The sequence below is a fragment of the Vipera ursinii genome, assembly GCF_947247035.1.
Source record: "Vipera ursinii genome assembly, chromosome: 1".
Classification (NCBI taxonomy): domain Eukaryota; kingdom Metazoa; phylum Chordata; class Lepidosauria; order Squamata; family Viperidae; genus Vipera; species Vipera ursinii.
Window position 1 is genome coordinate 278,438,573 of NC_139512.1, and position 25,417 is coordinate 278,463,989.

The 25,417-nt window shown below is 37.7% G+C and overlaps 1 protein-coding gene and 1 long non-coding RNA gene across 4 annotated transcripts in view; one reads left to right on the forward strand and one right to left on the reverse strand.

Annotated features, from left to right (window-relative positions):
* The window catches only part of PRKN (parkin RBR E3 ubiquitin protein ligase), a 712,723-nt gene that overhangs the window by 205,989 nt on the left and 481,317 nt on the right, over positions 1-25,417 (reverse strand). For all 3 annotated transcript variants that reach the window (XM_083372991.1, XM_083372990.1, XM_083372989.1), the window contains one exon: positions 21,853-21,989. In XM_083372991.1, the coding sequence (XP_083229117.1) occupies positions 21,853-21,989 (137 nt within the window). The remainder of the gene's footprint in view (positions 1-21,852; positions 21,990-25,417) is intronic.
* Positions 1-25,417, forward strand: part of LOC310646568 — a 159,843-nt gene that overhangs the window by 28,947 nt on the left and 105,479 nt on the right. The gene's annotated exons all lie outside the window — the stretch shown is intronic.

A 25,417-nucleotide genomic window follows, 5' to 3' on the forward strand; every position in this document is an offset into this window, starting at 1 on the left:
CAAAATATTTATGCTGACTTTAAAAACTTAATAACAACAAAATTTTCTGAAGACGTGATAGATGATGGATGGATGGATGGATGGATGGATAGAGAATAGATTACTAGCTAAGGTATACACATTTATATAAATCAAATGTATTAAATGTAAGACATAAAATATGGGCCGGCATCAAGTAAAATTAGAATTAAACCTTTAAAAATAATCTATTAGGATATTTTGCAAGGATGGCACTATCACAAAACACATCATCTTAATAGTTCCTATTAGTAGGCAAACCAACAAGGATTTTGTGGCTAAAGAAAGTTCATATGCGTATAAGCAGTCCTTCAAATAATTTAGCCTCACATTTTAAATTTGTTAAAAACATCGCCAGCAATTTAAATTGGGTTCTGAAATGCACTGGCAGAGAACTGGTGTTATCTGCTTCAACCTCCTGGCCTTCCGAGCAACTGGGAAATGGCATTTTATACGAATGCTGCTTCCAACACAGAATATATTGTGGTAATCTGGTATGGATATGAATGGGGCCTATTTGATCTGCAAAGAAATGTATCTGGCAACCCAGATGAAGTTCATTAAAAGCATCCTTAATAAACAATGGCACCTGCACATCTAGAGGTGCTGCCAAAATCCTAGAGAACTCTCAAACGATACAGCTGGTATTTCAGAAACAGCGTAGCTCCATCCAAACCATTCTCACATCTTCATCCAGAGCAACAGATTGCTTTAGCCATAGTGCTCAAGCTTCTTTCATATCTGTACTACAGCCAAAGAAAAATTTACAAATACACAGATGCACCTCTGTAGATGACAGGGAGAAATCACTGCACAAAGACACCAATTACCCATTAGATGTGCCTCCTGATCACACATTTAATACAAATCACGAAGGCAATTGTCTGAATTAACTGAGAAAGAGACTTTGCGTAATAATAATAAAGAACCCCAAGAGAGGAGAAGAGAAGGAGGGGGGCTTAAGAAGAAAAGCTTCTTCTTTTTTTTGTCCTACCTAAATTGCTCCCCAAATAGTTTATAACAATATTGAAGGAAAAACTCGAAGTGCCAATTGGAAAATGAGGAAATAGGGGAAGAATCAGATCCTCTTTCTCCAAATGCCAAAGCACTCCCCCCACACACATACAACAACCAAAGCATATTTAGTATATTATATATTTTTATTCAAAAGGAGACTTTGGCCTTTAAGTGCATAGTCTGTATAGACCAGCGTTTCCCAACCTTAGGAACTTGAAGATGCGTGGATTTCAACTCCCAGAATTCCCCAGCCAGCTATGCTGGCTGGGGAATTCTGGGAGTTGAAGTCCACGCATCTTCAAGTTCCTAAGGTTGGAAAACGCTGGTATAGACTATAGCCTAATGGTAGAGGTATTTTCAAATTCCGGTTTCATCATACCAAAGCTGCGCCCACCCCATTGCTGGCAATGCAAAAAGAGTTGTGATATGTTGCGACACATCACATGACGTGGCGAGTTTGACACCCGTGAACTAGAAGGTGTCCACCTAAGTAATAGCTGAGATATGTGCTAACTCCCTGATTTCTGGTTTGCATATTTGTATAAAACAATCATTCTTCTACAAATAAATACCCATATCAGGCATGGCATTTTTCCTTCTTAGGACAGGTATCTCTGGATTAGGTATAGTAGAATCTATACTTCTGCTCAAAAAACCTGAGGATGACAGTGATAAACCTTCCCCATTACAGTTCTATAATGATCATCTTATGGTCTCAGAAGTTCTGCCATGGAATCTAATTGAGACATATTTTGTCATTAAATGAAAAGGGAAGATAAGCATTTTAAAGGCCTCCTTTATAGGGAAACGTTTTAAACATTATCTCACTGTGAATCTTGGGTTCAGAGAATCCGAGTTACTGAACTAGCTAGCAGAAATTATGGCAATTATAATGTGTTTGAATTTCAGAAGAACATTACACTCTAAAAATGTGTTTTAAATGCTAGGATTTTAACATGCTTATTCTACATTAATTACAGCGAATTCCAGATTAGATTTTTCCCTTAATTGAATAAGACTATACTAAGACAATTCTTTACTTAGTGCTAAACTTCTTGGTAATTTCTATATCCATTCACAAAGCAAAAAAAAGTCACTTACATAGCAGTTCATAAGGGATTTAGTCAAAATATGTATATTATGATAAATGGATATTGGATATTATCTCCATCTGAAATTAACGTGAAAGAAAATGGCCTGATTTTTCTAATCCACCTGCCCAATGAGCCCTTCCAGAAGGATTCTCCTCCACTCCCTATATACGAGAAATTATTAGACACAAACTAGAATTATAGTCAGGCAGTATATGAAGCATAATACATTGAACAAATAATATGGTCAGAAACTATATACAACCACCTAGTTCAAATATTATGACAGTGCTGAGAAACCCAAATTGTACTGCTGTGCAGTATTTAAAACCACGGAAAAATGTTAAGGGATGAAACTAGTGAGATGGGAGCCAACAATTCCCAGACTAGAGAATGTCACTCATTTCACTAAGACCAGCAAATAAGTGAAATTTTCATTCATTTGAAAGGATAAGAGAAAGAAACCTAGCAACAAAGATGATTAGGCGGCTGGGGGCTAAACACATGGAGAACGGTTGCAGGAATTGGATATGTCTGGTTTAATGAAGAGAAGGACAAGGGGTGACATGATAGCAGTGTTCCAATATCTCAGGGGCTGCCACAAAGTAGAGATGTGTGTGTGTCAACTGATTCTCCAAAGCACCAGAAGGCAAGACAAGAAATTATGGACAGAAACTAATCAAGGAGAGAAGCAATCTAGAACTAAGGAAAAATTTCCTAACAGCGGAATTGGTTCAGAAGTTGTGGGTGTTCCATTAATGGAGGCTTTTAAAAAGAGACTGGACAGCCACTTGTCTGAAATGGTATAGGTCTCGTGCTTGAAGAGACTGTTGGACTAGAAGACCTCCAAAGTCCCTTTCAACTCTTATTCTGTTCTGTTTCTACATATTTAATGACTTTACATTGTAGTGGGCAATCAGTACTGTTGATCCTTTGTTATTGTTGAATTATGTCTGGGACACTTTTGCATTGATAAAATTGCTAAGCACATTGGTTTGTGCTTAAATTGTAAGCCGCCCTGAGTCTTCGGAGAAGGGCGGGATATAAATGGGATTAAAAAAAAATTGGGAAGCTTGTCATCCCTTACTATCACTGCTACGGTAGGAGAGCCATTGTTGAGGAAGAGGGAATTACAGTGATGACTACAAACACACTAGCAATCCCACTGACAAAGCTTCAGTATCAGAACTAAGTGGTGATCCAGATGGACCAGTTAACTGTCCAGCAGGCAGAAAAAAATCATCACAATTGCTGGTACCCAAAACAATCCTGGTTTAAAACCAGCCACCATTGGTGGAGAAGCTAAATAACCACACCCAAAGACTACTCATTAATGGATTTACCTGTTTGGAGAGGAACATCAAATGGAGCACCACAGGGCTCTCTTGAGCCCTGGTGGTGTTGAATATTTTAAGTAATTAATTTAATTAATTACTTAATTAATTTAGTTTAAACAAGCTTGAACAAATGAATAGGATGGCATTTAGCAGGGTAAATGTAAAATTCTGTTATTGAGTTACAATAATGAAAGGTCCACCTTGGCACTAGTATATGTGAAAAAATTGTGAGTGTCCTTTCGAATCACAAGTGAAGTTTGTGCAATGTAGTAGTACGATGCCCGCTAAAATGGACAAATGCACTAATAGGAGCACAGACTCTACCTCACATAAAGTAACTGTTATACTCTTTTTCATTACTGACCCTACTTGATTTACTATATCACTTCTGAGTATCATAATTTTTAAAAAAAGACAGTGGCAAATTGGAGTAAGCTACCATGACATTGAAGGACCTGCAACCAAAGTACCTCAGGAACAATTAAAGTATATGAGTATATTTAACCAAATGATTGAGAAGGGATGCGGTAACAGATCAGCTTCTTTTTTGAGTGAAAAACTGTTAATTCTTCAATGACATTTTTCACCTGGCCCCTGCTCATTGTGACTAAACAATGTAAAAAAGGTATTTATAATAAGGAAATGTAGTAAAAATAGTATTATTAGATACCAATGAAAACTATTTAATTTTTCTGTAACACATACCTTAGTAATTTTCTCCATTGCTGCCAAGTATTAACTGAAAGAGGTATCTGTATCTATATAGTTGTGAAAATGTTAGTATCACATAATCCTTCTTAGTTAAAGGTCTTTCCTGAACTGTTGAGGGAAAGCTCTGGAGTTCTAATTACCTACAAAAGGTCCCGAAAGGTTACTGCTGAACATGGTAATTAGATGGTTGAATTAGAAGGAGTTAGCAGGGGACAAAGGATTTGTACTAAATAGCGTGGCATTTTCATGGCTATTTACTGTGCAAAATACACAATTTAATGAAATTTGGTGGAGCTCTAGAACAAAACAAATTAACAGTGTGAAGAAATGAAACAGTTATTAAGAAAAGGCAGAGAAAACTTTGGTGTTCTTTCTTACTGGCTTTCTTTCTCATATCTTCCTCACATATTTGCAAGATCACTAAAATCCATCATATTCTGTAGAACTCCACCCCTAGCACAGTGATGCACACAAATGGATATTCCAATGCATATTCATCTGAACTGATCTGTGAAGGACCAGAGTGACATAAAACAAAACCAGAAGAGTTTCATAGGTGAGACTCTTTGAGGCAACCATGACCTTGATGACTGAGAATCTCCACAGACAAAACCAGAAGAGCTTTCCTGGAACCACCGACGCTCTATTCTTGATGGTGCCAATTAGTATGCACCATCCATATTATATAAACACAGTTCAGACATGTAAGCTATAAGGAAATGTATTCTTTCCTTCTCTGATATCTCACACGGGGCTTATTTTTCCAGCCTGACCTCATGTCTAACATAGTAGCCAGACATTATCTCACAATGCATCTACCAGTTTGTTCCCTTGATTCATCCCTTGAAACAAAATGACAGAAATCACAATATGCTTTATGGCAAAATATGTAAAATATGTGCATTCATTATTAAAATCAGCTACCACACATAAAGGGTTGGTTTCAAACCATGGAGCAATTTCCCAGTCTGACATTTTCCTTGAGTGATTGACTACGTCTGAAAGACATCTGGCTGGGAAACTGTGTTTCTGAGTTGTGCCTTTAACTAATAATTGACAAGCATTTTGCTGGTCAATGACTGAATAAAAATTGATTGATTGATTGACACACCTAAATTTCAGGATGCTGGTAGAAAGCACTCATTATCCGGAGTCAAAAAAGCTCGAGTTGCTCTCCTAATCAACACTTCTGAGGGCCAGAATTTAATTATCTATTAGTTTTTGTATTTCTTATGTTTCCAAGAAAAATTTTTCTGGCCTAGAAATATATACATTTTTGAGAAATGTGTATTTTAAAATGTGTATTTTCATTTTTCATCATAATTTCTGATGAAAGAGAATAAAACAGACTTCTAAATAATACATTGTAAAGATGACATGTTAGAAATAAATTGATATGTCTATATTTTTTCCTGTCTGACAGGGAGAAGAAGAGTGTTTGGGGGATTATGTCTGTACATCTTCAGACCCATTTTGAAGTCAACTTCCTAAAGTTTTCTTGGCAACATTTTCTGAAGTGGGTTGCCCTTGCTGCCTTCCTAGGGCTGAGAGAGAGAAACTGGCCAAAAGTCACCCAGCTGGCTTTGTGCCTAAGGCAGAACTAAAACTCATATACCAACTAGCCCTTGTTTCTGAGAACAGGAATACCATTTTCTCTTTTTATTCAGTTCAAGTAATAGCACATATTGTTCTTTATAAATTCAGAACAGCTAAACAAGGTCAGTCCTAGTCCTTGGAGGGTAGACCTTTTGGAAATGTAGAACTATAGGTGAGATTAAGAAATGGCAAAAATGTCCTAAGGGAAGGCAAGGGCCAAATACTTCCATACTGTTGCCAAGAAAACTACACAGACATACCCATGAAATCATTAAAGGAGTTCAACTTGATTCTTCCAAATAAATTCAGAAAGAACAACACCAATCTGTAATTACAGTCACAGAACGTCGTTTTTCCCCCCATCTCTGCTTATCACAATAAACATTAAAAAGAATTCCTACAAGACAGAATTTAAAGTTGTTGGTATACATAATGAACGTTTTACATGGATTGGAAATGGAATCTCACCTAATAAAGGCAATTTGTATCCATTTGGCAGACACACAAAATATATTTGTTTTTCCTTTTTTTTAAAAAAAACACCTTGAAATTCAGCTAGCTTCACTGTATTTATGACATGTATGAGAGAAGTGCTGCTCATTTCTCTCTCATTCTCTGTTAGTAAACACTGTAACATGACTATTTGTGTTTTCTTTCAGTTCAACAAATAGTGATATTGTTGAACGTGGGGATTTAATCTTAAGAATTTAAGATTTTAAGCCAATGCTTATAAATTTTAAGCACTCTCAAGCTTTGTGGGTTTATTCAATAGCCCATCTTTCTCTGAGATTAATGCACCTATATTCAGAAACAAATTACTGAGACTTGAGCCTTTGAAAATCATTGTTTTTTCCAGAGTCAGAAATTCTACACAATAATGTCCAAAGTTTTGTTTCAATATTTTATTTCTGCTTTAGGTTTGTTTAAATCCTAAATAATTAGTAAGTATGAAAGTGTTCCAAGAATGAAAATAATATATCTGTCTAGGAGCAATCATACTCAGTTTAGTGTTTCTCATATTTAAAAATGGTTGTCTCCCTGCAGTGTAAACATAAGAAACGCGTGACTCTGGATTTGACTTTTGGCATATCAGCAAGAATACCTTACTTTTCAGGCAAAAGTAGGATATTGTTTATTCCTTGACCAAATGGAAAAGATGAATGTGGTCTCTCGTAAATGTCAGAACAGCTTTATATATTCTACATCAAGGAACATGGACTTACTTTAAAGTTTTAATGAGAAACCTGTAACAAAGTCTAAGTAATCCTTGACTTAGTTCATTTAGCAACTCCCCAAAAATGCCAATGGCACTGAAAAAGTCAGTTATGACTGGTTTTCACATTTTTGATTGACGCAGCATCCCCTTGGTCATGTGATCAAAACTTGGCTGCTTCGCAACTTAGCCTCTATTAAAAAGCTTGCAATGTACTGGGGTCATACCGCCATCTGCATCCTTCCCAGCCAGCGTCCAACAAGCAAAGTCAATGGGGGAAATGGGATTCATTTAATGGCTGTATAATTCACTTAACAACTGTGGCAAGAAAAGGACACAAAATTGGGCGTGATTAACTGCTTTTCTTAGATAGCAATTCTGGTACAAATTGCGGCTGTAAGTCAAGGACTACTTGTATTCATCTTATACAAACCTAAAAGAGTAGGAGAGAGACTGCAATCATGGTTTTCTGGCCATGAATTTTCACATGTATAGCTACCAACCATATGCTCAGGTCTTATTTGCCCTCTGCATATGACTTCCAGGATATGTCTCACTGTACCTGAATATGACTTCCATATGCAGATGAGGCATTAAAAGTGTGGAGACTCTCCACAGAGTTCCCCCCCACCCCCTGGAATGGATCAACCTAGAACAGGGCTTTTCAACCTTTTCACCCATTGTACCACTTTTAGAGTATGGCAACATCTGAGTACAACCAGTCACCGAGCAAGGTGTCAAAAACTTGATGACAAAAAAAGGAAAAAAGTGATGAAGTACAGGTAGTCCTCAACTTACAACAGTTTGCTTTGTGACTGTTTGAAGTTACAATGGCACTGAAAAAAGTGCCCCCCGAGCCACAGCTGAGCAAGACACCTGCCTACCCACCTGGCGGTGCTCTTCCTCCTGTCCGAGGTTTTCAATGTTGTGAGCATTTCTGTTGAGGATTGGCAGCGGGGATGGGGTGGGTGTTCGGTTTTTATTCCCCCCGTCTGCTGGGTGGTGGCAGCAGGTTTTGGTCACTTCACATGACCCTGGGACACTGTGACTGTCATAAATATGAATCAGTTGCCAAGCATCTAAATGTAAATCACAAGACCCTGGAGATGTTGCAACATTCCAGGTGATCGGCACTTCTTCTGGGCTCAGAAGCGCCAGGATCAGTGCCAAGCTCGAGCTGGAAACTGGCGCTGATCCTGGCACTTCCACTGAGCCCTGACAGCCCTGCAGCTCCAGCCATCTCTCGCTCAGGCTTGTGTGGTGCTGCCACTGGTTCAGCTCATTCCCCCGCCCGGTTACCACTTTTCTAGGATGGTTGTGTACCACCTGCCAGATGCCAATGTATCACAGGTGGTACCCGTAGCACTGGTTGAAAAGCCCTGACCTAGAATGATTGCATATTGTTTTCCTATTACCTGTTTCTTCTTAATTTCAATGCATTTATTGTTCATTTTTTTACTGTTTTCATTTTTATACTATAGTTTTACATGATTGTAAGCCACCCAGAGTCGCATGCAGTGAGATGGGCAGCAAATAAATGTAATAAATAAAATACATAAGGCTAGCTCCCATTCAGCTTGATTAAGAGGTGACCATCTCTCGGGTCATGCTTTTCTTGGCCAATACCAGAAGACTTGTCAGTAGCAAGTCATGGACACAGCTGTTTGATTAGTAAAAAGAATTAGGAAGTCATTAGGAAGAATTCCACCATATGCCAAACATAGAAGGCAAGCCCTATTTATAGGAGAAGCAAAATTCCTCCAGTTTTAGTTTAGCACTTTAGCCAGCTTATCATTCAGGCTCCCTCAATAAAGATGAGACATATAACAGGTGCAGCAGAGCCATAAATCCTGCATAGGTGTAAAGGAATAAACGATAGGAAACATCTGTAAGAATGGGAGAAAATTAACTAGTAGCAATATACCTAAAGATGTGGACTCTTTGTGGCATATACTGGAATAATTGACATCTTGATCTGAAACAGCTAATATCCCTTTACAAACATTGCCTTTCCAGGTGCTGCATGTTAGTAGTACATTCAGTTGAAATGTTTGTTCAGAAATGATTTATGAGAGCTAATCAGCACTGGCCAAATTTCCAAAGGACAGCTGAGTATATTGACTTGTTGAAAAATGTGAAGTGCCAGCAAATTCTCTTTGTATTATTTAAATAGGCCTACAGCTTTCACATATTAGTTAAAGATAGGATGTAACTGCCTATGGGTTTTATTCAGTAATACATTTATTCCTTGGGGAAATTTCTTTTCAATGTATAGACCTGAAGTGCTAATTGAGTTATATCCCCTAATAATAGGTAAAGCTAATAAGATTGGAATGACTGCTGATTCCAAAGAGCTGCAAATTGGGCACCATGACATTTTTCAACCTGCCCCTTCTCTACCTGCATTGTTAGAAAAAAAAATCAATTCTGAAATGTATATCCTTTCAACTAAATTATAATGGGGTTGTCAATAAGCCAATCATAACTGTCAAAATACAGCAAGATCTGGCATACAATCAAGGGATGTGTGTTGTAAGACTGTGAAGAAGATGGCACAGGAATATTAGGATAATCCCATTTCACTCCAGTGGCTGCTAATCTCAGAAAAAATGGACTAGGGTTAGGGAAAATTGGAATACCGCAACGTGCTATGGATAGGTCTGCGTCTGCCCTTGAAATCCATCTGGAAGCTTCAATTAGTCCAGAATGTAGCAGAGCACATATTTATGGGTGCATTTCCTTATGCCCATGTTACACTGCTGCTCTGTGAGTTGCACTGGCTCCTGATGGGGTTCTGAATGCAATTCTAGTTGCTGGTCAGTAGCTTCAAAGTACTACATGGCATAGGATCAGGTTGCTTGAGAGACTGATAATCTTTTCCCAAGAAGATCTGTCTGCCCAACATGTTCCCACAGAGAGGGGCAGGCTCCAGGTTCTTTCTTTTAAGTCAGGGGTGTCAAGCTCAATTTCATTGAGGGCCACATCAGCATTGTGGTTGTCCTCGGGGGGCCAGGTGGGTATGGCCAGGGTGGGCGCGGCCTACTGGGTGGCCGTGGCTGGAGTGCGTATGGCCTACTGGGTAGGCATGGCCAGCTCTACATCATTGGCATCAAGGGTGCCTATGGGGGCCTGGGCAGGAGTGGACAGATCTGAGGGTCTCTGGCAGAAGGAGGGTCTCTGGGCCAGGGCCAAGGCAGTGGGGGCCGTTCCCTCACTGTTTCCAGGATGGCTTCACGGGCCACATGAAACCACTTCGCGGGCCATATCCGGCCCCCGGGCCTTGTGTTTGACATGTCTGTTTTAAGTCTTGTCATGTTGTGGAAACCAGAAAACAGGCCTTTTCTATGGGTGCCCCTGCTTTCTGGTACAATCTGCCCCCACCAATATACAATAGGCCCCCAACTCTCCTTGTCTTTAGGAGAGCCCTTAAGATCTGGCTCTTCCCCCAGGCATTAGGGTTTGCTGAATGGGAGTCCCACTCAGAAGTTTATTTTCTTTTGTGCTGGGTTGCCATTTTACATTATTCATTTTTCAGTGTATGTTTAATTATTATGAAATTTATATGATGCCCATCTTGCCAGAAGGTGCATTATTAGCGTGTTTTTTTATGCTCAATATCACTCAGAGTTATCATAAGATCTGATCTGGACAGTCCTATAAATCTTTAAATAAATAAATGGAAAGGACATAGAATAATTAAAATACTGAAAGAGCCTAGTCACTTTATACATCTCTGCATAAGAATTTGGCAAGCAAAAACTGCATATTCAGTGTGATAAGGATTCACAATTTCTGCAAAACTCCAAGGAAAGTGCAGCGTATAAGCAAATTACTTTTACAGAAAGGGGAGAAAGAAAGTTCTGCAATTCTTATGCAGCACTTGAAATTTTCAGCTTTAATCATAATCATAATAGTAAAGTTGGAAGGGACCTTGGAGGTCATCTAGCCCAACCCCCTGCTCAGGCAGGAAACCCTAAACCATTTCAGGTAAAATCTAATCGGAATCACAGTTTGGTTTAGGCCATCAGGCTAAAAACCAAGAGACAATGAGTTCTAGTTTTGCCTTAGGCACAAAAAAATCATATTTTTTAAAACTGCCAAAAATCACAATCTCAAAACTATTGTCATACAATACACACTATACAAAGTTCTATTGCCATTGTTTGTGACAAATTATTTTCCAGGAAATATATATATAAAATTGCATGTTTTAGTTTTTGGCTCTTATGGATTTTTCTCCTGTATTTTTAAATTGTGGTTTAATATTTATAATATAAACATATGCATTATTCCTTCCTTTTCCTATTTTCTCAGCAAGAACCCTGTGAATTAAGTTGAGCTGAGACAGAATGACTGGCCTAAAAGTCATCAAACCGTCTTTCATGCCTAAGGCGGGACTAGAACTCACAGTCACCTGATTTGTAGCCTGGTCCCTTAACCACATCATTCTAATAATTTGCAGATATTACTTACTAGCTCCATTAAAGCCAGAGTGGTAGATGGGAGAGATTTCCAGTAGGCAGTTTCCAATGACATCTCTTCTAATAATACTAAAAATGCACTGAATTTGGTATGTGCTTACTTTTGTTCTGATTTTTTCTTTTCTTTCAGTTAACCTGTCACTTCACACACTTAATATTACTTTTTGAATCTGTTGTGCCTCATGGATCTGACAATTGTTTATCTGCCTTATTCTTTTTAAATTTAATTGTCTAAGGAGTAATAATAAAACAAATCCTTTTCACACAGCTGCTATCTGGCAAATAAATTATTAGATACCTTTTCAACATGCATGCTGTTTCCCAAGAGTCTGAAATAGCTCCAAGGAGTTAAACATAAAATCAAAAAGGGTTTCAGCTCCCTCCTAAAAATGATTGTTTACTTGAAAATTATATCTCAGTATCTCTGGCAAATCCTGTTACCCTCCTAGCATATTACTAAGTACGCGTGTGAAATATTCACCTTTTTTCAAGCTTTATATTACTAGAGGGTAAAGGATTATGAAAAACAAAATCTCTTTCTGACAGTTCCACTATTTAACTAAGGAGATGAATTCTTTTTCTCTATGACAACAATCTATGTGCAACAGAAATCAAACACTGAATGGATGCTTTGCTTTAGTCCATACAGTAATTAAAGCTGAAGCTTAAATAAAATACAATATATGTAGCCCAGAGCTGAACTGTGGAGTCCTTGGTGCTCTCTTGAACATGTTTGTTTGCAAATGTTTCATTATATAACTAGATAACATTATCAGTGCTGATGAGTGTGGGGTTTCCTCTGTTTATAAGCTTCCAGGTCTAGGAATTCCCTAGAAGTTTTGGATTTGGCTTGCACTCATCAGCTATCTTGCAATGTATGGCACTGAAAGCTGGACCATAAAAAAGGCTGAGCGCCAAAGAATTGAGGCCTTTGAACTCTGGTGCTGGAGAAGACTCCTGCAAGTCCCTTGGACTGCAAGGCGATCAAACCGGTCAGTCCTAGAGGAGATCAACCCTGACTGCTCTTTAGAAGGCCAGATCTTGAAGTTGAAACTCAAATACTTTGGCCACCTAATGAGGAGGATGGACTCACTGGAGAAGAGCCTAATGCTAGGAAAGTTTGAGGGCAAGAGAAGAAGGGGACGACAGAGAATGAGGTGGCTGGATGGAGTCACTGAAGCAGTAGGCGTGAACTTAAATGGACTCCAGAAGATGGTAGAGGACAGGAAGGCCTGGAGGAACGTTGTCCATAGGGTCGCAATGGGTCGGACACGACTTCGCAGCTAACAACAACAACATCAGCTATCAGTAAAAACATAAAAATAAACCATTCAAAAGAGACAATAAAAAATCAAGGGAAACAAAAAGACCAGAAAGCATCTTTTCCAGCAGCATTCCTGATGATCTGAACCATTCATAGTCTTTATAAAAAAAAAAAGCTCCCGCCAGCTGAACTCAACTCCTGTTGACTAAAGAAGCATATTCATATGATTTTCTTTACAGCAGTATGGAAACAATTTGCTCTCTTTTTATTATTATTTTTTAAACTCTCCATCTAGCCTACAATCTAAGGTTTTCTTGTTGGTCCCTTATTTCAGTACTGACCAAGTTTGATACTGCCTATATTACGGAGAATGAATGTATGCTTGATGAAATAGTTAAGGGGATGTATAAGAACCAAACACTCTCAGGCTGAGTTTGGGCCAGCCATATTTCTCAGTCCTGTGTACCTAGGTTGATATTGGGGAATAAAATGTAGGAAAGTCCCCAAGGAGAAAAGGTGTTGCAAAAAGAAAAGTGATTCTCCCTTCTGTATTTTAATTCCTAGGACGAATTAGACGCTAAAAAATGTTCAAGCAAGGAACAAGAGCTCCTCTCTGTTTTAAATGCTCCAGGTAACTCTAAAAGATGCTGTTGCACTATTGCCAGAAGTGCCCTGCATCTCACTTGAGAGGATTCAAGAATACAGTACAGAAGCTGGGATTATTTTCTTGACTGACAGCACTGCTGTCCTTGATCCCTGGCCCAGTTATGCAGCGTCAGAGCAGAAGATAGCATTGGGACCACACTATCTTGAAGAATAGCACAATGGAAGTATAAAAAAGGACTCAGGCTTCCTAGGAGAAAAGACAATGGTTTCCTTGGAGTACTGAGATCAGCTGGACCCAGGGAGACACAGCTTCTTGGACCTTACAAGGTAGACATGAAGAAGGGATGAAATGACTGAAGGGGATGGCCAACTCATATAGGAAAATTAAATTAAATGTTTTCCTAGAATTCCAAGTCAAATTGAGTGCCAAATTTGAAGGAAAAAAAAGAAGATTCAACATTTTAAAAATTTAAAACATCCAAAATTTATTTATTGGTTTTTTTTTTAAAAAATGTGCCCCCATTGGAGCACAGTGCAGACATTAATTCACTTAATTGCTGGTCTGTATGTTTTCTATCTGCGTACTCAGAACCTTGGCTTACTTTACTGGCCCAAACATTTGAACCTTTATTTTATTTATTTATTTATTTATTTATTAAATTTTTATACCGCCCTTCTCCCGAAGGACTCAGGGCAGTGTACAGGGCAATAAATATCGAAATATAAATACAAAAGTTAAAAAAGATTAAATAATTATGCCCAATATAATACAACAATTAAAACTATGTTAAAATCAAATCCAAACCCCAAACCCATCAGACCAGGCCGGATTGTTCAAATAGATAGGTTTTTAGATCGCGTCGGAAGGAGCGAAGGTCGGGGGCCATCCGGAGCTCAACCGGCTAGCGGTTCCATAGGTCTGGCGCGCCCACAGAGAACGCCCTCCCCCTGGGGGCCACCAATCAACATTCTCTGATCGGAGGCACCCTGAGGAGGCCCACTCTGTGGGAGCGCACTGGACGGAGGGAGGTTGACGCCGGAAGCAGGTGCTGCCGTAGGTAATCCGGACCCATGCCATGTAGGGCTTTATAACAGACCTTTGTCGGTCTGTTTTCTTTGTGTTTTTTCTGCCCAGGAGAATCCCTTTTTCAAACTGAAATGTAGGATCAGATCCAAGAAGAAGAATCTTTCAAGGGAAGCATTATTCTCTGTCCCTCCAGACTGAAAGCATTGCCTTCACCAGATTGTTCTTTCTCTCTTTTCCAATCTTAGTGTTTCTTTTTCTTTCTTTCTTTCTTTCTTTCTTTCTTTCTTTCTTTCTTTCTTTCTTTCTTTCTTTCTTTCTTTCTTTCTCTCTCTCTCTCTCTCTCTCTCTTTCCTTTTCTTTCTTCTCTCCATGGGCCAGGAGCAACATTTAATTTTAACTTTCCTAGAGTTGAGCTAGTTATCTTGTCAGGGCTGGAGATAATTATTTACAACAAAGTATGATTAGTTTACTAACCCAGTTTCAAAATACTTAATTTGGGAAACATCCCAAGAAAATATTTAGGTTAACTGAAAAGATCATCAGGAATGGCATAGGCAGAAGAGCTAGCAGGCAGTGATAATATAAAAGGGTCTTGAATCTGGGGCAAGAATGTAATGTGAAGTATTAGTAGTAAAGGACTCAAACAAGTCTCTCCCTACTTCAGATAAAGATTAAAGGGAAAGAGGAATATTTAGACTTGCAAAATTCTTTAATTGTACTTTACAAGTATTTATTTATAGTACATGGCATTGGTTTTTAGGCTGATCTAACTTGAAGGGCTGACATAAACTATGAGGTTTATAAAGTCCTACTCCAGACTGCCCAGCAGAAGGAATGGGAAGTGGACTTACCGTATGTCAGCCCAAGGTTCATGAATTAGAAAAGTGAACGGGTAGAGTTTTAGTATTATATGCAAATATTTCCAACCTAGCCAAGGGAAATAATGTCTTCTTTCCAGCATGGCAGATTTGCAACTTAAAGAACAAATTTGATTTAAGATTTGTAATAAGAACTTACATCAATAAATTATACTAGATTGATGATTAGTGGTATTATTTATATGCAATATTTTTGTACTTCTTATAATGCCGCTGTCTGCACTACAGGGATTAATTATTTCCATAATTTTGTCTAAGTACTAATATAGAAAATGTCAAAAAGAAAATTAGATTTTCATTTTTCCAGACGTAGAAATTTAATTAAAGCCAACTCATAGTCAAAGAAGAGCATCCTTCATTGGTTCTGTGGTGCACCAACGATGTCATGCAAGAGACCAGAAGATCAAAAAGCAAGTCCTGGAATATTAAAAGAGAATGTGCAAGTCTGTGTTTGCAGTTTGGAAACTCCCTGGAGTTTGTCTATTTGAAATAGACTATAGGGGAAAAATACATGGAAATGATTTTCTCAGTTCAATAGTATTCCTGTTCATAAAAGGTTTCTAGTTATTAAATGGATAACTGAGCAATCTATTGGAAGCCTCCCAGAGTTACTTGGAACAGTGAGATGGGTGGCATATTAATTTTATAAACAAGCATATAATCTAAATCAGGGGTGTCAAACTCAATTTCATTGAGGGCCGCATCAGCATTGCGGTTGCCCTCAAGGGGCCGGGTGGGTATGGCCTGGGTGGGCGTGGCCTACTGGGTGGGCGTGGCCAGGGTGCGTATGGCCTACTGGGTGGGCGTGGCCAGCTCTACATCGTTCGCATCAAGGGTGCCTATGGGGGCCTGGGCAGGAGTGGGACAGATCTGAGGGTCTCTGGCAGAAGGAGGGTCTCTGGGCCAGGGACAAGGGAGTGGGGGCCGTTCCCTCACTGTTTCCAGGATGGCTTCGCGGGCCACATGAAACCACTTCGCGGGCCGGATCCGGCCCCCGGGCCTTGTGTTTGACATGCCTGATCTAAATGAAGTTGAAATGCTTCTCACTCCCACCAAGATTCCAAATGAATCTCAGCTTCAAGAATTGAAAACTTATATTCAGGTAAAGACAGTCCCAATAAGATTTTTAAATTACGCCCTGTGTCATGTTGATGAAAGAAATTTGCTCCTGAAACCATGTTCTCTGGTACACTGTTGGAATGAATGGGCTGTACTTTACCAACTTGGGGGAAGAATGAATTTGGCCAAAGTTTATTAAACAGCATCTAGACCCAGAGGGCTTTAAACTGAACCCAATTTGAATAGACTTGTACACCCCAGGAATAAATGACAGACTAATATACTTGGACTATTGAACCAATCAATGAAAAATTGGGAATTACATTGGCTCATAAAATTCAAGGACTTTCCTATGTATAATACTCAAAGTGTAGACGAACTCAAGCATTTTTTTTTGCAACAAGGCAAATGATTTAATAAGTATAGCCAAGGCCACAATTACCTTGGCTGTAGCATTGTATCTGATAAAATTTGTTCAAATGAAAAAGCAAGAAGAAGGCACGAGGAGTTTCATTAGATATGAATTTTTAAATTACAATGATGGGTTTAATATCATGGGAAAAAATAGGACCAACCCAAACCACCATGTGAACGAATGTTCCTAAATTCTTCCTGAACAGTGAGTCAACTTCAGCCAATTCTTGCTAAACATTAAGGTCATGAAAAGTATTTGAAAGGGGGACTTCAGAATATGTAGGAGATAAATGAAATAAACCCTGCTTTTGGACCATGAAAGTATATTCCGTAAGATTTGTATGATTGCTGCTCCTTGTACCTGTAATATTAACTGATCTTATGGGTTTGTCATAAACTGGGGTTTTTATTTTTAGGGATAATTTAATCTTTTTAAATTGTTTTTTAACTTTTGTATTTTGTATTGGTTTGATTTTAAAATACCCTGTAAACCGCCCTGAGTCCTTCGGGAAAGGGCGGTATATAAATCTAATAAAATAAAATAAAAATAAATAAATAAATAAAGACTACAGCTAGAACTAGTTAATATCCTTGATGTCATTGTGTATGTCTGTGTGTATGCATGCATGCCTTTGACTATTAATGTCCACCTGGACATGTCCCTGTAGTTTTCTTGACAAGATTTTGGAAGCAGTTTGCTACTGCCTCCTTCCTAAGGCTGAGAGAAGGAGAGTGATCCAAGGTCATCCAACTGGCTTTGTCCTAATGCAAGACTAGAACTCACATAACTATCATTTCAAACTTGTTTTCTACAAAAGTAGACACACAAGGATCTTAATGTCGACTGGCGGCCCCCAGGGGGAGAACATTCTCTGTGGGCGCGCCTGCCCTCTGGAATCAGCTTCCGGTTGAGCTCTGGATGGCTCACGACCTTCGCTCGTTTCACCGCGACCTGAAGACTTGGGTATTTGAACTTGCCGGCCTGGACTGAGGGACTGGGATTTTACATCTTAAATTTTTAAAAATTTTAAATTTTAGAATGTGTTTATTGTTTAGGGCTATTTGATTTAATTTCATTTTAATTTTTATACATTATGTGTTGTTTATAGCGTTTTAATTGCCCTGTACACCGCCCCGAGTCCCTTCGGAGAGGGGCGGTATATATATATATATATATATATATATATATATATATATATATATATATATATATATATATATATATATATAATTTAATTTTTATACCGCCCTTCTCCCGAAGGACTCAGGGCGGTGTACAGAGCAATACAATAAAATACAATATATAAAAATTAAAAGAAATATTAAATACAATAGCCCGATTCAATAGGTTAATACAAAACGTTAAAATACCCCTAAACCCATCAAACCAGGCCGGCTTGTTCAAATAAGTATGTTTTTAGGTCACGTCAGAAGGAGCAAAGGTCGGGAGCCATCCGGAGCTCCACCGGTAAACGGTTCCAAAGGTCTGGCGCGCCCACAGAGAACGCCTTCCCCCTGGGGGCTGCCAGTCGACACTCTTTGACCGACGGCACCCTAAGGAGGCCCTCTCTGTGGGAGCGCACTGGACGAAGGGAAGTTGATGCCGGCAGCAGATGCTCCCGTAAATATATATATATTTAAATATATATATAAAAAGAGGAACAAACAGCCACTACCACATGCTTCTCCCAGAAGAAGGAAGCTGAAGCCACCAGCCTGATGATGACGGATGGGATTCCGTCGAAACGTTGCTCCTACACCTTTAGTTCTACGCGGGGAAAAACCCGAATGACCAAAGATCCACATACAAACACCCGCGAAAACCTCAGAAAACAAATAAACCTCAGAAAAGAAAGAAAGAAAGAAAGAAAGAAAGAAAGAAAGAAAGAAAGAAAGAAAGAAAGAAAGTGTAAATCCTTTAAAACAGTGTTTCTCAATCTTGGCAAATTTCAGATGTGTGGACTTCATACTGGCTGGGGAATTCTGGAAGGTGAAGCCCACACAACTTAGAAGTTACTAAGGCTAAGAAACACTGCTGTGAAACATATGGCTTTCATCAAGTCCCAGTGGTGTTCTTACAACTCTTTAAAACCTTTGTTCCTTTTTTGTGGCAATTTCAACAGTAACTAACGGCAACTTGGATTATGTATTAAAATATCCATGAATATCTCTAGGTACAATCCCTTCCCCCTTCATTTTGCAATTTTCATATGAACGCTTTCTTCTCAGAGCTCTTTGGAGCATGTCACAAAATATTATTTAAAATGTAAGAATAATAGGATGCAAAGTCCCGCCCACCCTCAAATGGCCGTAGCAACATGAGCACTTGCATTCCCTGCCCTCCCCCCTCTTTTCTTAGCATTTCCATCTTACATCAGGTTTATATTCCCTTGCGGGCTGTAATCCCGTATTATTATCCTCTTTTTGCATAAGGGGGTAGGGTTTGCATTAAAATATGCTGCATATCTTTATACAAAGCTCATTTTTAGCTGAAAATTTCAGTACCCTTACCAGTGAGATAACTATAAATCGGCTTTCATGCATATGCAAGTCTATCCTTCTAAGCACTGTATTAATTATTTCAAAGATATTTAGAGGTCAGCAGTGACAGAAACCTCTATGCATAGAATCACATTAATATAGGACACTGTAAGAAAAATGGAATAAATCATTGTACCATAGCACAGGATCAGAGTATCTAAAGTGCTTTTCCTTAAAAGAAAAGCTTCTATCTACAAATATTTGGTGTCAATCCAGATTTAAAATGGAATCATAACTCTGCTGTAGACCCACCTGAATACTTATTTTAAAATTTATTTATTTGACTAATACAAGCCACCCATCTGACTTTTATGTGATTCTAGGCAGCTTAATTTGGTGAAACAGTTGCTGTTTCACCAAATCCAAATCTCAATTTGTATTCTCAAGTTAAAATGATTGGATGTTATTTTTAACAGTGATGGCGACCCTTTTAGAGGCTAAGTGCTGAAACTGCAACCCAAAACCCACTTATGTATCATCGGGTGTCGGTTGGGCTTGGCCCATCGGGTGGGTGTGGCTGCGGTGGTCACAGCAGACTGGGTGGGACTAAAAGGTTCAATCAATCAATTCCAACTTTGCGAATTTTTTTTCCCTGCGAGAAGTTGAAATTGATTGATTGATTGAACCTTTTTTTTGTACACAGTGGCGGAAGCCTAAAGCAAAAAGGTTTTATAAAACCCAGCTAAAGGCCTAGGACTGGGGCAACAGCACGTGTGCCCACAGAGAGGGCTCTGCATGCCACCTGTGGCACACGTGCCATAGGTTCGCCACCACGGTTATATAACAAGCCCTATTTTCTGTTTTGTGTTGAGCGCAAAGTACATGCTATGTATGTAAGAAAGCCAGGTTCAATCTTGTCACTTCTTGTCAAAAAGGACAGTGTAAGAGATGCTAATAAAGACTTTTTTTTCTGTCTATAAAAAACAACTCTAGCTGCAGTAGTGACGGTAAACTGCTCTGACCTTAGGCACAATCAGTCAAACAGAAGGCTGTAGGAAAATGAGAAAAATAGAACAGTAAAAGGAAGAAGGAAAAATAGGCAGGCACATACAGCCAAAAATTGCAGGGGGGGGGCAAGTTCAACATTATATATTGATGAAAATCAAATGATTGTTCACCTTCTATATCTCTTCTATGTGTAATAGTCCTTTTGTTGAGTTACGTGAGTTACAAAGAGATCTATTAGTATGGAATATATTAGTCCCTGCAAATGTCATCCTTAAATGACTCTGCATTTTTGATGACATGTAGATGAATCTGTTTAGTTCTACTACATTTTCTAACTTTTCCATTCTTAATTTTGCAATAGCCTTTTTACATTTTAATATGCATAATTTTGGGCCCTTTTTAAATTATATAAAATGGTGATTTCATATATGAGTATGCATCAATATTTAAAAAATTGAAAGTGGATAAACATTTATTAAAACATAAACCAAACATGCATCTTATTTATCCCTAAATTCAGTTACAAACATCCAGTAAAGTATGATGCATTTGTTTTGACCTTCAGATAGATATAATCAAAGCTTTGTGTTTGTGTGTGTTTTTTCAGCAATACAATCCCTAGATAATTTCAGAAGCAGAAAGTCAAATGTTAATGAAAACTGCTGTCTGTGATCATTATGCTTCATAAATTTGTCAAAACAACAACAGAATCAACAGTGCTAATTTGCACATTTAAGCAAACTAAACAGTGTGAATGAGAAAACTACACTTTCTCCTGTAGTGTGAAGGTTTTTGATTGCCTGAAGGCTACTGAAAGATAATCACCTTTATCATGTTCTGGACAAACCTTACTGACCTCAATATGCTATTCAGGGACTTCACTTGAATTGAAGTACATGTAGTTTTCATCCAAAACAGTTAAATAAAGTAACTCTTAGAACTAGCGAAGTTATAGTTCTAGGGAATGATATCATGACTATTAAAACAATGCACTTTGGACCACGTTTAAAAATCAAGAGAACTTTTCCTTTTTCTCTATAAATCTATTTCAGAAAATAAGCAACTTTGCAGCTTTAAAGAGGATTATTACATTTTTCTTCTTTGTTGCCTCATCAGAAACGTTTTTCTCTCAACTGTGGATTTTTGATTGCATGTACCTTCATTTTTTAAAACTTAGTTAATCAGAAGAGATGTTCTAATCAAAAAATGTTTTGGATTATTAAGCTGAATTTAATTCAGAACTGAATTAACTAGGAAAGATGAAGTTATTGAATGAAGCTTAGCTTCCTGTAGCTGACTCAGAACAAGAAAAGTGGAATCATTTATCATTTCTCTCTCTAATTCCATGTCTAGCACTTTTAAAATATTACAATTGAACACTTTTTGATGATGAAATTTTAGATCAAACCATGTAGATATGTACCTATAAAAGAAACACCCTTTATGACTGAATTCCAATATGGCAAAGAACAGCCAAAGGAAGAAAATGCTAAGAGAAAACATTATTCAACACTATTAATTTATCTTCAATACATGATAGAGGAGTATTTGTTTTTTAAGCCAGTAATTTCCTTCCACTGTTTACAAAGTAATTTACGAAGTACTTTTATTACTTTACAAAGTAATAAAAAAACACTAGTGAGCAACTTACCCACACATGGCAATGAATATCCAAAGATAGGATCATGGACAAACTGGCGATTGTTCAACATAGTTACACAGTAGAGGTGAAAACAATCCAGGCAAATGACGTGGTGATGAATGCATGGGAAGACTAACACAGGACTCCTAAAGGATAAGTGTGAGAGAGAAATAAAAAAAGGTGGTGAGAAATTAAACTTCCTGTATTATTACAAAAACATGGTGTCTGCTTCATGCAAATAATATTCAGACTATATTCTGTAAGCTTAATTCTAAAATGCCCACCTGACACAAAGACAAACTGGTCAAACTAAACGATGAATAACCATTTCTGTGAACAAGCATACCAAGCAGAGACAGGGTCTGAATGCTAGAATAAGAGCACCTATAACCCGCACATTTCTGCCTACACCAAAAAAGACTAAAAATATTGTATGATCCTAATGTCTCTAATAGTAAGAGAATGACTAACTCTTAATTACTCGAATATTAGTGACCATAATTCACCAAAATCACCTCTGCCGGATAATTAGTCCAGCAAATTTGTCTCTGCGAATGAATAGGAAGATAAGCTCTGAGTACACATGCACCCTTATGCTGCAAGGGCAGTGAATGACCATGAGTTGCCCAGAGGTGCTTAAGATGGGTGGTCATCTTTTAAATAAATAAATGACACAAATTTACTAAAGGTACAGAACTGTTTATGTCACACAAAACAACAGTCTCTCAAGATTAACCACACCATCAGTACCCCTAAATATTTCCTTCTTATAAAACTACCCAGTTCACATATCCTGAATAGCTTTAAAAAAATGCTGTGCTCTCCCGCAGCTGCTTTTGGTGCCCAGTTTGAAAAGCCCTAGCCTAAAGTAATTTCAAACTATATCTGAGGACAACAATATCTTGTCATGCTGTACAAACCAGGAGAAGACTATGTCAACGGGGCACCAAGGAGGAAATCAACTGTTCCGAGGTATGTTAGCACAATTGTCTTTCCAAGGCTCATGTAATTGGAAAACCTACTTTTAAACAAGTATGGTCATACAAAGCAGAGTGGTTTAACAAGTAGGTAAAATGCCATGGTTCTCCTACATCTGTCTTTGTGAGTTTCAGAGACAGTGTCTGTTATATGCTATCATGCGATCTGCTATCTACAATGTCTGCTATACTGCTGTCATGTCACCCCTAGTCCTTCTTTTCTCCAGACTGTCCATACACAATTCCTGTGACCGTTCTTCATATGTTTTTGTCTCCAGGTCCTTTATCATCTTAGTTGCTCTTCTTTGCACTTTTTCCCCAAAGTCTCAACATCTTTTTTGTAATATGGTGACCAAAACTGAATGCAGTATTCCAGGTGTGGCCTTACTAAGGCTTTATAAAACAGTACTAATGAGATTTGCCATTCACTCAAGAATGGAAAATGTAGTGAGAAGAAACATGAAGGCAGAGGATAAGCAAGATTGATTTGTAAGGAGGGTCTTGTTTTTTTGGGGAAAGGAAATATTTCCTGTAAATTTTCACACTGTGTTCAAAACACTTTTCCATGCTGAAAAGTTAATCTTGGCAACTTCATTGCATCCAGAATTCAATACATTTTTTCTTGCTGTGTGGCAGTGTAAGATAACATAAATTAAATGTTACATTCTTAAAGAAATAAAAAAGGGGGAAAGGGCAGGCAGACAGATTAATGAAAGAACCCCAAATAAATCCTGAAATAACAAGATGTTTCATTTAAGATTGCTTCAAAAGTTTCAAATTGGATACACAATTCCTGCTTCCCCTTTCTGCCCCTATTAATATCTACAATTTCTTAAATATTTTAAGACTACCATTTAACTCTTTGCAAATCTGTTAAAATCTTCTATTTAATCTCAGAGTATTAGGCTGCATGCGATTGATATACAGTACATAAAATATAATATTCCATAGTTTTGCATATACAAGTGCATAATCTTCTTTCAAAATGAGCTTTAAAAATGCATCTACTGCTGGAGACATCAAGATAGTGTGTCGGTAGCATTAAAAATATAATCTCAGTGTTTTAAGGGATTTCAGTGACTAAAGCAGCTTACAAACTGAATTAAACAAAACCTCTCTGCTACTAATCCTTATTAGTTGACCACTTGCTGTTCTGAAATCTAACCACCCCTTGAACAAAAATAATCTAAAAAGAGAAGTGGGAATTGGGTGGGATGAGTAAAACAGCCTTTCCTTTAATGTACTAAAACACATTAGATGTATCTCTTTTTTTCTATAAAATAGTTGAACAAGAATTATTTTACAATTTAGAAAAATTCAGATCTGAAGTTGTGTTAAATTACCTGAACGGAAACCGTGTCTCATAACAATGTGAAAAGCAATTAATTTCAATTCCTCTGAAAAAAACCAAACTTTCCGAGCAATCTCACTTCTTTTTCAGACACTATGGCAATATTGTATAAAAAGTTCAATAATGATTTAAAAGTAAACAATAAATTATGGAACATATGGATCATTCTCTTGGCAAGTGATGTAAATTGTCAATAATATGAGAAAACATCTAATATTGCATTTCTTAATAGAACCCTTTTATAGGTAATGCTGCATGAAACATTTGTCTTGAGGTTACACAGGTACATAGAACAAGCTTTCAGTATACTATTCAAGGATTCATTCAAATATTGGGAAAAATAAATAACATTTTGAAATATTTTATTTTTAAAAACAAAGGAATAATATCAATAAACGGAGAGACAGTGACTGAAGTTATACAATTATGGATCAATATAACATGTATAAAAGATAAACCATACCAAGCAAAGTACATTTTGTTGTTTTTAGGATATTGAAAAGAAGTATAACTATTTGAGCTTAATAACTTCATTATATTGGAACAGTTCACCTCCATCCTGTCTATACGTTCATTCTTTTTATCCATTTTAATATTAATTTTAGTGTTTTAACTTTTAATATCCAATGTTTTAGTGTAATGTAATTCTGCAATTGTTTTATCCTGTTATTTATGGTATTGCAAGCTGCCTAGAGTCACTTGCTAGAAAGATGGGTGGTATACAAATTTAATAAATAAATAAATAAAAATAAATATTAATTATAAATGTAAAAAAAGGGGAAAACATTCCTAAAAATAGTGTTGGTAAATATTTAATTCCTGAATTCCCCATTTTATTTTATCTCAATTTATTTATTTACTTCTGTTTATATGTTGCTCTATTTATTGACTTTCATTTACCGTATATGCTGTTCCATTTCCAAAGACTCTTGAGTAGCTTAGATATACTGGTAAAAGTAGGATTAAGTATTAATAGCAAATTCCATTCATCAAAAAAAAATTATAGCTAACCAGATGTACCACCATTCAGGGGTACTACAATTTTTGTTCATCTCTGTTCACAGCTTTAATAAGGAAGGCAATTTCAAAGGAAGGAACCATCACAAAGCAGGTTCAATCACAGGGACCCTGCAGAGGGCAATTCCTCAGTGGCCGGAGTATCAGCAGGCTTCCTCTCATTGATCTGACCAAGCAGACAGTTGCAACTCAGAGATATACAGCCCTTGAGCCAAGTAGGGCAATAACA